Genomic DNA, 17024 nt, shown 5'->3' with positions numbered 1-17024 from the left:
AGTACCTGACGTACTGGCATGATAGTCTGTACGATACGGATTAGATGTGAGATATCTCTGGATATTCATCTTCCGTGTAAATTTGTGTATATCTATAAATGTGGAAAATTTATTAAGTTTGTTAGGGGGTGCAAACTTTAAGCCCTTATCTAAAATTGACATCTCTTCGGGCGTGAAAGATTTAGTGCTCAAGTTGAAGACACCCTGGCCTATCAGAGCCTTCTTCTTTTTCCGCCTTTGTGATCTCCTTCCCCCTCTACAACCTCTCTTCGTTCTTGGCCCCTTTTTTTGGTATACGGGTCTTCGTAAAAACCCTGTTGTTCGTAATTGGTATTAGGAGGATTGTATGGATAGGGGGAAGGAGAGTGCCTGGTATATGTATTGTCGGAGTTTCTCATGTCGCGCAAAGGTGCAAACCTGTTCTGTGAAGAAGGTATGTCCTCATAATGTTGAACTCCCCGATTATAGTAATTGGGGGAGTTTATCTCTCGGGGGGGGGGGGGTAGTTTTGATGATTGGAAGGATATGTTATTCGTGGGGAAGAATAGTACGGAGAATTATTATAGTCACCAGGAACAGAGGTGTTCCTATGACGAGAATGACCCCTTTGGTGCCCACGTCCTCCTCTTTTGCCTCTTGGGCCACCCCTACCCCTTCTTTGGTTATTCGACACATATGGACTATAGTGTTGAATATTTTGTGTTCCCTTGTCCGACCACTTCTGTACAACCTCACTGTATGATCTAGGAAACAATGTGTCCTGGGAGGAGGAAGTTCCCGGATTCGGGCTACTCACTATATTCACAGAAGGGATGGTTTGATTGAGGGGCGGTGCTATGAATAATTTTTGCCACCCAAATACATTATTTGTTTTGTAGTCATTCGTAATATTTTTTCTGTTTTTTGTTTTTTTGTTCACGGTCCTCTTTTTCCAAATGGTTGAGTAAATTGGACGAAAGGGAGGTGTATTCTGACGAACCTTTATATGTATTCAATTTATCTTTAATTTCTTTGATTTCCTTATCTATATTTGTTAAACGAGCCTTTTTCTTTGAAATTAGGAAAGAAAGAAGATTGGTTCCTGCCTCGTTAAAATATTTGAACCAAGAGTCTGGATCGGACTCTCCCTGCTGTGGGCAGATATACCATCTAAGGCTGCGAGGAACCATTTGTTCCGTGATGTACTGTTCCGTGATGTACCCCTAACAAACTTAATAAATTTTCCACATTTATAGATATACACAAATTTACACGGAAGATGAATATCCAGAGATATCTTACATCTAATCCGTATCGTACAGACTATCATGCCAGTACGTCAGGTACTGTCCATTCGGGGTTATCTAACCCCTCTCTCTTTTCTCCTCCAGTACCCACCGCTCCCGCAGTAAAAATCTTTAGAGATTTAGTACTCAGTGATCTAGCTAAATTACCAGTTAAAAATCATTACCCTACTTCCTTGCCGAAAGCAGCATTGAGGTCTCTTTGTGACCAGAAACAGGTTATTATACGTCCTGCCGACAAGGGAGGGGGTATAGTTATTCTCGATAAGACACAATATGAGGAAGAAATGGCGAATATTTTGGGTGAGCCAGACAGGTATTGCAAATTACCTAACAACCCCACTAATATTTACAAAAAACAACTAAAAACCCTCATTGATAAGGGTTTCGAACAGAAAATTTTGAACAAAAAGGAAAGAGCTTTTTTGGTTCCGGTATCCCCCAGAATACCTACCATCTACTATCTGCCCAAGATCAACAAGAGTCTGACGCCCCCCCCCCGGTAGACCAATTGTGAGTGGTATTAATTCCGTCACAGCACGCATAGGCAGGTATATTGATTTTTATCTCCAACCACTCGTTAGAAAAATGCCTTCATATATACAGGATACAGGTGACACCACCAAAAAATTGGAAGGTATACAGTTCCAAGGACAATGTATCATAGCTACCGCAGATGTCGCATCCCTATACACCTGTATACCACAGGAGAAGGGAATCGAAGCGGTACGTTGTTTTCTAGACAGAGAACAATCGTTAGTCTCCTGCCAACGCGATTATATCATCGAACTATTAGAATTTGCTACCAGTCATAGTTACTTTTGGTTTGATGGCCAGTATTACTCACAACAAAGGGGTGTGGCCATGGGGGCCAAATTTGCGCCCAGCCTGGCCAATCTTTTCATGGCCAAATGGGAGGAGGATGTCGTCTATGCCCAGCGGAGCACATCACTGATTTTGTGGGTCCGATACATAGACGACATCCTCCTCCTATGGGGAGGCACCGCCGACACGCTTTGTGAATTTTTTGGAGGTTTGAATATCAATGATAGGGGGATTTCATTAACCTATCAGACCAGTACTGATAAAATACAATTCCTGGACTTGGAAATTGGAATTACATCAGGGGGTTTAAGTTTTAAGACCCACTTCAAATCCACTGATCGTAACAGCTATATTGCCATCGATAGCTGTCACCATAAAAGCTGGCTTACCTCTGTCCCCCGTAGTCAATTCATTAGATTACGTCGTAATTGTACTGATGACCGTATCTTTCTAGATCAGGCGAATTATTTAAAGCAACAGTTCTTGGATAAGGGATACCATGCGCCCACTCTAGAAAAACAACTACAAGAGGTCTTACATATAAACAGGGGTACTCTTTTACAGGCTAAAACTCCCCGGAATGATAATGACAAATTTAAGTGGTCTTTAATAACCACCTTTAACATGCAATACAGGCAAGTAAAAAAGATCTTCAGTAAATATTGGGGGGTTCTAAAGAAAGACCCTGTGTTGGGTCCAAATCTTCCTGAAAAAGCGAATGTTTTGTTCAGAGGCGCTCCAACTCTGCAAAGTAAAATAGCCCCTAACATCACTAATCCCCCAACTCGGCCTACTTTTTTTCACAACCTGGTAGGTTATTTCCCGTGCAAAAAATGCAGTGTGTGTCAACACAATACATTGACACAACAAAAAATTTTGGAATTTACATCCACAGTGACAGGGAGAAGTTATTCAATCAAATCTTTCTGCACCTGTAAAACTAAATACGTGGTCTATCTAATAACCTGCCCTTGTGGGAAGCAGTATGTCGGTCGTACCACCAGGCCGTTTTCCACGAGGGTTGGCGAACATATTTCCTTGATCAAAAGTAAATTGTCTAAACACACGGCGCCGAGACATTATAGGGAATGCCACAACAACGATTTACGGGGCACACAATTCGTTGCGATAGATAGATATACTCCACCCTGGAGAGGGGGGCCCCTCACACGAGGGGTCTCCAGGTTGGAGACTTATTGGATCTATGAGCTTCAGTCCCACTCCCCATTCGGTATGAATGTGGAGTGGGACATTAATGCCTTCATAGATGATTCATAAAAGTTTTGACATGTTTTTCTTTCGTTTTTTTTTTTTTTTGGTATTTGCAGTATGTAGTTTGATATCATACAAGTTTATCCGCAGGTCTATTTCACTGGTAGATGTTCGTTTTAATGACTATTTTGATATTCATTTTATTTCATTTTATTTAATAAGACAGTTTATTTATATCATATGGTAATAATTTTAAACTATGTGATATATATTACCCATAACATGATATATTTTATGTATTGTCTTTCATTATTAAGATTATTTTATTTGTGGCCACCAGGTGTCATTGTAGCACCCTTTCTAGTAGTACTGGAGAGGAGGCAATGGGTTTATCCTATATCCAGGCCTCGTTCTCATTTTTTTGTTCCGTACCGGAAGTGACGTTCATTCACTTCCGGTTCCGGTGCGATCGCAGATGCGCACTTCCGGTCTCGGGTTGCGACCCGATGGAGAGACGGGCGTGCTTCCACGCGCATCTAGTAGGTTCGAACGAGGGCTCATGTAGGGGGAGGGCCTCTTGCAGTAATTGCATTAACACATCAAGTAGGCCTTTGCCCTTTTTCTCTTTGTATTAGCATTAATGGGTGGAACGCATTGTTATGGAGGCGTGGAACGCACGCCAGGCCGCCATTTTATTTTATTTTATTTTAACCGGAAGTGGGGCCGCTATTATCCCCAATCATGCCTCTTATGTCCAAGTATATTGGACATATGGGTGTAACGCACAAAAAACGGAGGCGTGGAACGCACGCCCGTCCGCCATCTTGGATATACCGGAAGTGGGCATGATTGTGACACATGGGGGAATGGCATCACTTCATTGTGTAAGTACTTATATAAGGCAGTATGTCAGTAGTTGGAGCCCACCCCAGATGATGACCTGTAGGTCGAAACGCGTTGGGAGGACTCTGCTACTGCCAATTTTCCTCTGATATGCTTTATTGATCATCCTGGAAATGTGAGTTTGAGCAATTTTTTTATTAAAGGATTTTTTTTAAAAAACGTTATTATGCCATGTTGGCCTTGTTTCTTCATCTTCCATGCCTGAGCCGTTGCCGGAGTTGTACATGTATATGAAAAACGGTGATTACATCTAGTCGTTTGTGCGAACCGTATGTGGCATGATTGGAACATCTAGTTTTGGGACTTCTTTGGCCGAGATTACAAGCTCTGGTTGACCCCTGAGGCGTATGTCTGCTAGGGTCATACAGATCCGGTAAGCCTGTACCCTACAAGGTGGTGGGATCGTCACAGGGTGAATTATCTTTTTTGATCACACCACCACAGAATCCTGGTTGATATCACAATACGTTGAGATTGATATCCTGCACGTCTTTATATGGACTTTATATTTTTCATGGACTCTATCACTTTTATTAGTCATATTTGTATGTGTTTATATTGACTGGTTTTTGCTTTGTTTCTTTTTTCACCGGGATAAGTATTTATACAGTCCCCAATTAGTTTTATGCACATATTCACAGGTCACTATTTTTTTCTTATTAATTGTTTCAATACAGTACTATCCCCATTTTTCTTTTTGGGGTCATTTCACATATATTTTGCCACACAGGTGTACACACACACGTCTGTATTACTTTAAGAGTCACACATATATAAGTTGGGCGCTTACACTTTATTTTTGACATTTTTCCCAGCTAAAAAGTTCCCAATTTTAGCGTGTCAGCAGCCTTTAGCTTATTTCTAATTCTTTCTCCAATCGACTATTGCGCAGTATTGTTGTTATATATATATATATATATATGCACATCCCCATCCAGAGGAGTCAGAGGACCTTCACTGTGGAAGCCATGTCCTGATTTCCCGTATTTTTGAATTTACAAATTATCAAATTTTCCAAAAAATTCATTAATTCGGGGGTTCGAATATTTCCAAATTACCAAATTTTGTCGAATTTAGTTGAAAAACGAATCCGGAACTAAACGAATTGCACATGTCTACAAATCACGTGTCGGGATGATATGCAGCTGCAGGCATCACCCCAGTAAAAAAATTTTTTAGCGCCGAGTGTCGGCTCTCTTCTAAAAACAACCGGAGCGGCTAACCAATGGGATGATGCCATTCCCCGACCCCCCCCCCCCCCCCGCCACCTTCCCCGGCTTGTTTGCAGATCTCCTGTTCCATGAAGAGACCCGAGCTACTAGCCCGGTAGTCAGAGAACCAAAAAAAGCCGGGATCGTTATGGTAACGCCAAAGCGATGACATGACGTCATTTTCGGTTTACCGACATCCTAACGGCACCATGTTTTTTTTTTTTGGAAGATCAAAAGTACTCAGAAATGCAGATCTTGGTGTTTTCAATGCTTTCAAGTGCAGAGGAAGTGTTTGGGGGTTTTACAGACCCCAGATCCCTCCATAAAGAGTACCTGTCACATGTCATATTACTGTCACATGGGATGTTTACATTTTATGTGACAGCAAAAAAAAAAAAAATGATAATAATAAAAAATGAAAGCAACAGTGTAATAAATAAATAAATGAATTAATAAATTAGTTAGTTCATAAAAAAATAAAAAATTAAAGTGCCCCCATCCCCCTGTGCTAGCGCACAAAGGTGAACCCGTGTCCCGGTCCCACGCGCACCAAAAGCCACGATTGTCCCCAATTAGGCGAGGTATCGCTGCGAACATCAGATCATGGGCAGTAATTCTTTTTTTTTTTTTATTGTATTTGGGCGGAAGGACCAAACCGGCCACAACATGTACAAAATCCAAATTCACAGTGCAATATAAAGTAGCGACATTCTGAATACATGACATAGTACAACTGCAACACAGGTATCTCCTGATAGTAACATGTAACATCATGCCGTTTAGGTCCGGCCAGGTCTCTCCCCCCCCTTTTTCTTTTTTCCTGTTAGTTGTAGAAGGATGTAAGAAAGCCCAGGAACTCCAACAGAGCCATGGGCAGTAATTCTTACACCAGGCCTCCTCTGTACATCTGAAGTGGCAACCTGTAAAAGGCTTTTAAAGCGTCACCTATGGATAGTAAAATGTACGCCGTTTGTCGCCGTTGCACCGGCGTGCGCAATTTTAAAGCGTAACGTGTTTGGTATCTATATTTATTTATATCAAAATATTTATATTCTGCTTTTTCACATTCAAATTTAAAAGAGTGTATTTTTTCCTAAATATTAGCGTTTGAAAAACCACTGCACAAATACCGCCTGACATAAAAAAAAATTGCAACACCCATCAATTTATTCTCTAGAGTCTCTGCTTTAAAAAATATATAGTGTTTTTAGTGGGGTTTCTAAGTAGTTGTTCTAGCAAAAAATACTGTTATATGTAAAGTGTCAGAAATGGCCTGGAGGTTAAAGTGATTCTAAAGGCTGAAGGTTGCATTCTGTGCATGGAGATAAAAAGCCTTTAGTGTGCAGCAAACCCCCCCCCCCCCCAATCCTTACCTGAGCTCCCTCCGATCCAGTGATGTTACATGAGAGCCTCAGCTGTCCTGGGACTCTCCTTCCTCATTGACTGAGACAGCAGTGAAAGCCAATTGGCCCAATGCCAATCAGTGCCCAGCAGTGATGCCAATCAGTGACCATCAATGCCACCTATCTGGGCCTCCTATCCGTGCCCATCAGTGCCACTTATCAGTGCCACCTATTAGTGCCTTTTTATCAGTGCCGTCTCATCGGTGCCCATCACTGCTGCCTCATCAGTGCAGCCTCATCAGTGCCCATCAGTGTTCATCAGGGCAGCCTCATCATTGCCAATCAGTGCCCATCACTGCTGTCTCCACAGTGCAGTCTATCAGTGCCCATCAGTGCTACCTCATCAGTGCAGCCTCATCATTGCCCATCAGTGTCCATCAGTGCAGCCTCATCAGTACAGCCTACCAGTGCCCATCAGTGTCCATCAGTGCTGCTTTATTATTGCCCATCATTGTTCATCAGTGCTACTTCATCAGTGCAGCCTCATCATTGCCCATCAGTGACCATCACTAGTGCCTCCTCAGTGCAGCCTATCAGTGCACATCAGTGTCCATTAGTGCTGCCTCATCAATGCAGCCTCATCATTGCCCATAGGTGTTCATCAGTGCTGCCTCATCAGTGCAGCCTCGCCATTGCCCATCAGTGTTCATCAGTGCAGCTTCATCAATGCCCATCACTGCTGCCTCATCTGTGCAGCCTATTAGTGCCCATCACTGCTGCCTCATCCTTGCAGCCTATCAGTGCCCATCAGTGCTGCCTTATCAGTGCAGCCTCATTATTGCCCATCAGTTTTCTTCAGCATGGCCTCATCAGTGCAGCTCCATCAGTGCCCATCGGTGTCCATCAGTGCTGCCTCATCGGTGCAGCCTCATCATTGCCCATCAGTGTCCACCAGTGCTGCCTCATCAGTACAGCCTCATTATTGCCCATCAGTTTTCTTCCGCACGGCCTCATCACTGCAGCTCCAGTGCAGTGCCCATCAGTTTTCATCAGTGCTGCCTCATCAGTGAAGACCATCAGTGCTGCTTCATCAGTGCAGCCTCATCATTGCCCATCAGTGTTGCTTCATCGGTGCTGCCACATCAGTTCCCATGAGTGTTCATCAATGATTCCTCATTAGTGCAGCCCATCAGTGCCCATCAGTGCTGCTTCATCGGTGCTGCCTCGTTATTGCCCATCAGTGCAGCCTCATCATTGCCCATCAGTGCTGCTTCATCAGTGCTGCCACATCAGTGCCCATCAGTGTTCATCAATGATTCCTCATCAGTGCAGCCCACCAGTGCCCATCAGTGCTGCTTCATCAGTGCTGCCTCATTAGTGCCCATCAGTGCAGCCTCATCATTGCCCATCAGTGCTGCTTCATCAGTGCTGCCTCATCAGTGCACCCTCATTAGTGCCCATCAGTGCAGCCTATCTGTGCCCACCGGTGAAGGAGAATACTTATACTTACTTGTTTTTCAGAAACTAAGAAAAACTTTTTTTTTTCCAAATTTTCAGCAATTTTCAGCAATAAATAAAAACCCCAGTGGTGAATAAATACCACCAAAAAAAAGCTCTACTTGTCTCTAAAAATTCATTAAAATGTCATATGTGTACAGAGTTAAATGACCGTGTAATTGTCATTCAAAATCTGACAGCACTGCAAACAGAAAATTGACCTGGGCAGGAAGGGGGTGAAAGTGGCCGATAGGCAAGTGGTTAGAAATGTCATACCATTCTCTTAAAATGGCAACACACAGAAGGGTCCACAGCTAAGATTTAAAGGGACGATGGATGCAAATCTCTGATCTGAGCTAATAGGGGGTCTTTTCTTCTTTTAGAACATTTATTTCTCTCTTAGTGAACACATATGACATGCCCAGGCAAACAATACTCATGGCGGGTTCACGTCCAACACTCATCTCCATCTCCAGTGCCGGCTTCTTCTGCCGGTAAATCTTACAGTTTGGAAATGGTAGAATACGGCACAGGAACAGGCTGTCGGCGATCGAATAACAAAGATTGGTGTTTCATGCCTACCCGGAGTTCAGCTTTAATGCCTCTTACATCATATTTTTATTTTTTTTATAGAATTTAGAAGAGGTGGATCCCGGGAACAAGATGGTAACCATCTATATTGCCACCAAAAATCCATCAGATGATCCGTGTGATAAACAGGACCCCGTCTACCAGGAAATTCCAGCTACACCGATGGTGAGGTTCTGGTTCATGGTGATGTCATCATAGAATAAGGGGCTTAATTCAATAAAACCCAACTTACCACCCTTTCATCCCCTGGTGCTCCCCTCTCTGGAAGCCCCTACTGCATCCATACTTCTTTTTTCTTACCTTTTCCAAATATCTGTCACATAATGCACCAGGTCATCTTTGTATCTCCTCCCAGTGGTAGGTGGTCCTCAATAGTGTTGGGTGAACGGTTTGGCCCTAGCATGAGTTTGCTCTGAACATTTGCCATTCCGGACGTTCAATGAGCACCCTGCAATGCACTGAGCGCTGTACCCTGATTGGCCAAAGCTTTGCCCAATCAGTGCGCAGTGTAAGCTGGTTGGGGCTGGGAAGCCGGCCATGGCATCCTTAACAACCGATGAATTAGCAACTGTCAATCGGCATCCCCGCTGATGGCTGAATAACAAAAAAAGTGAATTAAAAGTAGAGAAAAAAAGTGCCCCCCCCCAGTCCATACCAGACCCTTATCTGGGCATGCAGCCTGGCAGGTAGACATGTGCACTGCCAAAAAACGTGTTTGTTTTGATTTTTGTTTTTTTCTAGAAATTTTAAAATGTGGAAATTCGAAAAATTCGGAAATTCAAAAAATTCAAACACTCGGAATTCAGAAATTCAGAAATTCCAAAAGTCAAAAATTCGTAAATTCAAAAATTTGTAAATTCAAAACATTCGGAAATTCAAACATTCAGAATTCAGAAATTTGGAAATTCGAAAATTCGGATTTTAGAAAAATTTGAAAATTTGGAAATTCGAAAATTCAGAAATTAGAAAATTAGAGAATCCAAAAATAAGAAAGGAAAATCTGAAAACTCAAAAGATCGAAAATCTGAAAATCCAAAATAATAACTAACATTAAATTATAGGTATTGGAATTTCCATTCAAATTTGTCTGTTACAGTGAACGTAACGAATGTAAATTCATCCAAAGTTATGAATTATCCAATATAAAGAAAGCTGCATCTAAACATATGGATCGGAACAAAATAATAATAAATAATAATAATAATACTTTTTTTATTATTATTATTGTTACTTATTATTATGAATTCATTACGCTCCATTCGTTTAGATACGGCATTCGTTACGGATCTTATGTACCTTTGGATAAATTTGTATTCGTTACGTTCACTAACAGCTAAATTTCAAAGGAAATTCCATTACCTATAATTTAATAGTAATAGTTAAGCTATTATTAAGTTAGTTATTATTTCAGATTTTAGAATTTTCGGGTATTTGAATTTTTGCATTTTCGTTACTTTCAGATTTTCGTTCTTTTGGATTTTCGGATTTTCATTTTTATAATTGAATTCACGAATTTTAAAATTTATGAATGTTCGAATTTTAGAATTTTAGAATTTTCCGAAGCTGCGAATTTAGAATTTTCTAATTTCCGAATTTTAACATTTCTGAATATTCTGAAAAATTTGGATATGTCCGAATTAATGGATTTGTCTAAAGTCGTTAAAAAACTAATTTGGAAATAAATTAATTGCATCTCTACTGGCAGGTCAGGATAAGGGGGACGAGCAAGCACCTCCCCCTCCTGAACCATACCAGTCCACATGTCCTCAACCCCAAAGCACCTTGTCCCCATGTTGATGGGGACAAGGGCCTCATCCCCACAACTGCCTGCCACCTCCCCGAAAAATCAATCAATTTTAAAAACCCTTCCGCCTCCTGGGACGGCCGCCTGCCAAATGCCTGGTTTGTGCTTTGACAGTTCTTATATAGGTAAGGGATGGGGGCCACCTGGCTACATCATCTGGTGGCCACGCCCCCTTATGACACCATAGGCCCAGCCAGGGCCGGACTGGGACAGAAATTTGGCCCTGGACTTCATCCAGACAGACCCACTTACATTTTGAGTGTCCCATCACCAGCCCCCTTACATCAGAGTGTCCCATCACCAGCCCCCTTACATCAGAGTGTCCCATCACCAGCCCCCTTACAACAGAGTGTCCCATCACCAGCCCCCTTACATCAGAGTGTCCCATCACCAGCCCCCTTACAACAGAGTGTCCCATCACCAGCCCCCTTACATCAGAGTGTCCCATCACCAGCCCCCTTACATCAGAGTGTCCCATCACCAGCCCCCTTACATCAGAGTGTCCCATCACCAGCCCCCTTACAACAGAGTGTCCCATCACCAGCCCCCTTACATCAGAGTGTCCCATCACCAGCCCCCTTACATCAGAGTGTCCCATCACCAGCCCCCTTACATCAGAGTGTCCCATCACCAGCCCCCTTACATCAGAGTGTCCCATCACCAGCCCCTTACATCAGAGTGTCCCATCACCAGCCCCCTTACATCAGAGTGTCCCATCACCAGCCCCCTTACATCAGAGTGTCCCATCACCAGCCCCCTTACATCAGAGTGTCCCATTACCAGCCCCCTTACATCAGAGTGTCCCATCACCAGCCCCTTACATCAGAGTGTCCCATCACCAGCCCCCTTACATCAGAGTGTTCCATCACCAGCCCCCTTACATCAGAGTGTCCCATCACCAGCCCCCTTACATCAGAGTGTCCCATCACCAGCCCCCTTACATCAGAGTGTCCCATCACCAGCCCCCTTACATCAGAGTGTCCCATCACCAGCCCCCTTACATCAGAGTGTCCCATTACCAGCCCCCTTACATCAGAGTGTCCCATCACCAGCCCCCTTACATCAGAGTGTCCCATCAGCACCCCCTTACATCAGAGTGTCCCATCAGCACCCCCTTACATCAGAGTGTCCCATTACCAGCCCCTTACATCAGAGTGGCCCACTGAGCCATCGGCCCACCGGGAAACTCCCTGTATTCTCGATGGCCAGTACATGCCTGGGCCCAGCATGCACCAGTCCGTGACCCGAAGGGCCTAGTATGAACTGGAGAGGAGCCCCATGCCGATTTTTTCTTTATTGCATTTTTTTAGCCAGGTGCTGGCAATTGTAACCATGAGTCTTTTTAAATGGGATTTTAATATTTTTTTTTTCTTTAGAAATGTTTTGCAGCAGTGGGTTCTATACATGGTACAGATGTGCCACTTTAAGGGCAGACAAAGGAAATCCCCCCAGACACTATATTTAAGGGACTTTTTTTCATTTTTATTAATAATAAAATCACTGCTCCTGATTTTTTACATCCCGGCAAGTGGTGTTTGGAAGTGACTTTAATACAGTAACTAGGCCCAAGGACAGGAAGGACTTCAAGGACAGCCTGGGATATGATAAAGTTTTTTAAAATAGTATGGTTAGGAATGCTGGTCTTGTGGATGTGCACATGACACCGGGTTCAACTTTCATCAAGGTAGTAGTCAGGGTAGGATATATAGTTTTTTTTTTTAAGGAGACCTCTGCTTTCTCGCACCCAGTGGTGCAGGCAGTAGAGTTCTCTGATCACTGTATGCTATCTGTGGTCCAGAATGCTTCAGATGCCCCTCAGAAGGGCAAGGGCATCTGGAGTTTGAATTTGACTCTTTTCAAGGAAGAACATGTTAGACAATCCTTTGAGGAATTCTTTCAGGCACTGGTGACCATTCTGGATTTTTGTAGCAGCAAGGCTGAGTGGTGGGAGCGGACCAAAAAGAGGTTTGCTGGATTCTTCAGGTGCCTAGACAAAAGAAAACAGTTCAATAAATGCATGACTTGCCAACGTTTACGGTGGAAGCTGGATGCTCTTGTCTAGAGAGGAGGAGATCCTGGGGCAATCTCCGAAGTGAAACTTCTTCTCAGGAAGTGTCAATATGACCGCAATGCCTCTTTTGCTCTGGAGAGGGACTATGGGAAGTACCCCTTGCCTGACCCTTACCAGAACTGGAAACAAGGTGTAGCTGTTAAAACGATTGTTAGCCTTAAGTATAGTACAGGTTCATTGACAAAGTCCAGGTCAGGGATCCTGGAGGTCATGAGGTTTTTTTAAAGTGACCTGCTTAAGAGTAAAGAGCTTGACCGTGAAAGGATGGAAAGCTTTTTGGACCCTACTCGAGGTCTAAATGATGGAGATGTCCCATTGATGAATTTGACAGAGGAGATCACAGTTGAAGAGGTGATGAGGGCAATTGAACAGCTTGCCATCAAAAAGTCACCTGGAGCGGATGGCTTGATGGCTGAATTTTACAAAGCCTTTAAATCTATTCTGACTCCACATTTGGTACAGGTTTTTAACAGTTGCCTTGCTGAGGGGATGCTTTCTCCTTCCACGAGGCACCTGGCTGTGACTTCCTTCAAAAGGTAAAGATCCTTCGATGATTGAGAATTGGCGCACCATCAGCCTTCTTAATGTCAATAGAAAGGTGCTGGCAAAGATATTTTCTGGCACCTATCATCAGTAGCAAAGTCTTTGCTTTCTTGCCATCAGCACTGTTCGGTCCAGGGTAGAAGCACCTTCACAGCGGTTTTAACTGTCCGGGATGCCTTGGAGCAGTAAAGGGCTGCAGGCTGGGGAAAGTATTTGCTGACATTGTTCAGGCGAAGGCTTTTCATCATGTTAACCATGAGTACCTGTGGTTGCTCCTTAGTAAGTATGGTCTGTCGGGTGGTTTTTTTGATTGGTTGAAAGTCTTGTATAAGGGGGCAGAAAGTTTTCCTCTTGTTAAGGGTTGGGTTGGGCAGTCCTTTGAGGTTGGCTCTGGGGTGTGTCAGGGTTGTTCCCTGAGTCCCTTGCTCTATGTGTTTGCAATCAACGCCCTTATCAGGAGGCTCGAGAGCGGCATGTTGTATGGGGTACCAGTGGGGCTCCCAGGTAAGCTGCCGTTGAGGGTTGTTGCCTATGTGGATGATGTGTTGGTGATTGTGGAGGAGGTGGTCTCTCTGACATCACGTTACTCTGAAGCATCAGGCTCCAAGATTAATCAGGAAAAGAGTGAAGTTTTCTGGATGGGAAAGGAAGGTAAGGGGTTTGATCTTCTGGACACCTTTCCAGTGCCCCAGGATAAAAATAAGATACTAGGCAATGAATTTGGACCCGGCGATTATGGCCTCACAAACCTGGGAAGGAAGACTGGAAATTGCCAATACTAAGGTGGTCAGCTGGAAGAGGTGGACGTTATCTCTGAGGGAAAGGGTTGATCTCATTAAGACTTAACTGATTCCGATCTTCTTGTATGTCAGCTTGATCTGCATCTTGCCAGTGTCTCTCTATGCTAGGGTCAGTAGTGTGTTCTTCCAGATTATGAGGGGGAACAGACTAAACCCAGGGCCGTCTTTAGTATAGATTGGACCCTGGGCAAAAATTTTCTTGGGCCCCCCCCATGCAATTTCCCTCTCCACCTACTCTGAGACATACAATAAATAGCAGCTAGACTTAAAATCAGTTTTCTGTAACAGATCAGGCAGCAATTGAAATTGGTTGCCAGAAGTTACAGCATATCATTATTGCTTACTGACTGGTTGCTAGAGGTTACAGCACACATTACGGCTCACTGATTAGTTTCTAGAGGTTACAGCACATCACCTCCTCACAGCAGGGGAGCATGATATACATAGGAATGCCGCCTTTATTTGCATATCAATGCCACTGGCCACAGCTATTTACTTAGTATTGTCGCCGCTATTTACATACGAATGCCAGTTATTTACATGTAAACACGGGGTCTACGTGAGTCATCTGCACACAACAATAAGGCAGACATGGGCAGCATTAGTACCAGCACTTCACCCTGAGATATTGGGACACAGCACAGGAATAAAACTTCAAGGGACAATGGGATTTAAACCTGGATAGTTGGCAAGTATGAGGCAGCTGTTTTGGGCCCCACAACAATGACAGGGCCCAGAGCAGCTGCCCCTTTTGCCCTGCCTTAAAGACGGCCCTGACTGAACCCCAGCAAGAGGAATGTCACCTATCTATCCAGGAGGGAGAGTGGCTTAGGTATGGTCAACCCAGTTCTTTTCTTTTCGCTGCTTTTTCTGAAGTTTAACATTGGTAATATGCTTGCAGTGGAACCTCCTGGATGGGTAGGCATATTTAGATCTTGGTTTAGGCCTTTTCTACGACTTTGGGAGCAAGGTGGCCAAGTGAAGAATCTCAGATCGGTTCTGAGGAAAGTCATTATGAGTCAAGTCTTGAGCGAAGTCTTTCATGACCCGTGACTTAAGGGATTGCCCAGGCCCAGTTTTGAGGGCAGGGTTAAGACTAATTAATTTGGATAGAGTCCCCCTTAAATGTAGGGATCTGGCCTGGTTGTGCTTCCATGGGAGGCTCTATGTTTGGGGCAATTTGAAATTCCACAGTGAGATGGATAATAGCTGTCCTCGGGAGGAGTGTGCAGATGAGGAGGAGACTATGGACCATTTTCTGCTTCATTGCCCCTTTAACGTAGTGGTGTAAAAACAGGTGGGGCGGGCCCTCTGTGTTCCTTTCCTCTCCAGGCTGGGTTATGCTGAGTGGGTGTATGGAGCATTCAATACTGGTGGAGTTTTTTGTTTGGATACCCTTTTTTTAGTTAGCCTAGTAGTTTATTTCACCTGGAATGCGCAATGTCAGTCAGGTGTTGAAACGCCTGGACTGAATCGAGTTTGGTGGTGCTCTCATCCTATTATTTCCCTATAATGGAGTACATAAAAGGAAATATATTTCCAGGTGATACTGACTGTCTGTTCTCTTTCTAGGAGTCATTTCAGATCCGGCAGAACCCCCTCTACACCTCCAGGGGGCATAATTCTCAGGAGACACCATTCAGACGACAAGTCCAGCTGAAGGAAGACGGATCGTACAGTCTCCTTGGATTACCAGCCAAGCCGTGATAATGCCGCGCTCCGAGATTCTCAATATGGAAGAAAATACATTATTCGGAATACAAGTCTATCCTGTAATAATATCAGCAATTCATAGAAAAGTGCCCAAAATTATAAGAACATAAAATCTTAACTAAACCTTTCTACGCAAATACTGTTTTCTGTTCATGTATAACATACTTTTATTAAGAAGATCATATAGTGATGGCAACTTAAAGAGTAACTCCACTTTGAGAAGGAAAACATTCCCCTTCGGGTGATCTCTGTACATTGTAGGGATTGTAAGTAACATGCGTTGTTGCAGATTCCTACCTTTTGTTATTCTGAAGATATAGCTGTGTGTTTCTCTGTGTCCATGTGCCCAGTGAATGTGAATGGGAGTGACTTCATAATCATCAATTAGTGTTGGGGCGAACGGTTCGGCCCGTGCATGTGTTCGGGCTGAACATTGGCTGTTTGCCCCCGTTCGGGGGAACACCCGTATTTTCAGGGTGTTTGGCAGGTATTTGCCCTGCCGAACGCCCTGCAACTCACTGCGCGCTGCAGAGTGCATTCTGCGCCCTGATTGGACCCCCCCCCCCCAGACCCTTCAGGGGGTGATTTTTTAAATTTTTTATTGCCCCACAGCACCCCTCCCATGTTGAGGGCATTTGGCCTGGAATGGTTCGGAAGGGTGGGGGTGGGGGCGAGACCTTCCAGGCTGTGTGCTCAGAGAAGGCTCTGGTATGGATGGGGGGGACCCCACACCATTTTTTTCTTTATTTTTTGAATAGGTGTCGGCAATTGTTAAAAGCTACTCGGTTGTTATCCCAAACTAATGGGAGGGGACATCCCCCCCCTCCGCCACCGCCTTCCACCGCTCACTCCTGGCCTCCCATCCCACCGGGAGACACGATCTGCGATCTGGAACTTTCCCCCGGCTAGAGTAAGACTGAAAGCCAGAAGTGGCTTTGTTACAGTCTAAACACACAGAAGCAACGTCACTTCCGGTTTACTCCGCTGCCAATGGCGCTGATTTAAAAAAAAATTACAGTATTCAGAATCAACGTTTTTCGCAATCTGACTAATTTGAAGTGCAAAGGAGGGATTTGGGGTCCATGGACTCAACATGCCTCTCAGCAAATAGTTTTGGGTATCTACTTTCCAAAATGGGGTCATTTGGGGGGGTTTTGTGCCATCTTGGCATTTTATGGCCTTCGAAACTGTGATAGGTAGCGAGGAGTGAAATCAAAAATTTACACCC

At 43.9% G+C, this 17024-nt stretch overlaps 1 protein-coding gene across 1 annotated transcript in view; it reads left to right on the top strand.

The window, feature by feature from the left end:
- The window catches only part of LOC143956854 (uncharacterized), a 37547-nt gene extending 21433 nt beyond the window's left edge, over positions 1-16114 (top strand). The window contains exons 4-5 of the mRNA XM_077467022.1: positions 8908-9030; positions 15656-16114. Of these exons, the coding sequence (XP_077323148.1) occupies positions 8908-9030; positions 15656-15790 (258 nt within the window). The 3' untranslated portion in view covers positions 15791-16114. The remainder of the gene's footprint in view (positions 1-8907; positions 9031-15655) is intronic.
- Positions 16115-17024: the final 910 nt, after the last annotated feature.

Source organism: Lithobates pipiens, unplaced genomic scaffold (genome assembly GCF_037356315.1).
Source record: "Lithobates pipiens isolate NorthernLeopardFrog02 unplaced genomic scaffold, aLitPip1_a1.2 Scaffold_44, whole genome shotgun sequence".
Classification (NCBI taxonomy): Eukaryota; Metazoa; Chordata; class Amphibia; order Anura; family Ranidae; genus Lithobates; species Lithobates pipiens.
The sequence above is the reverse complement of the archived record's forward strand: the minus strand, read 5'-3'. Positions and strand labels throughout refer to the sequence as shown.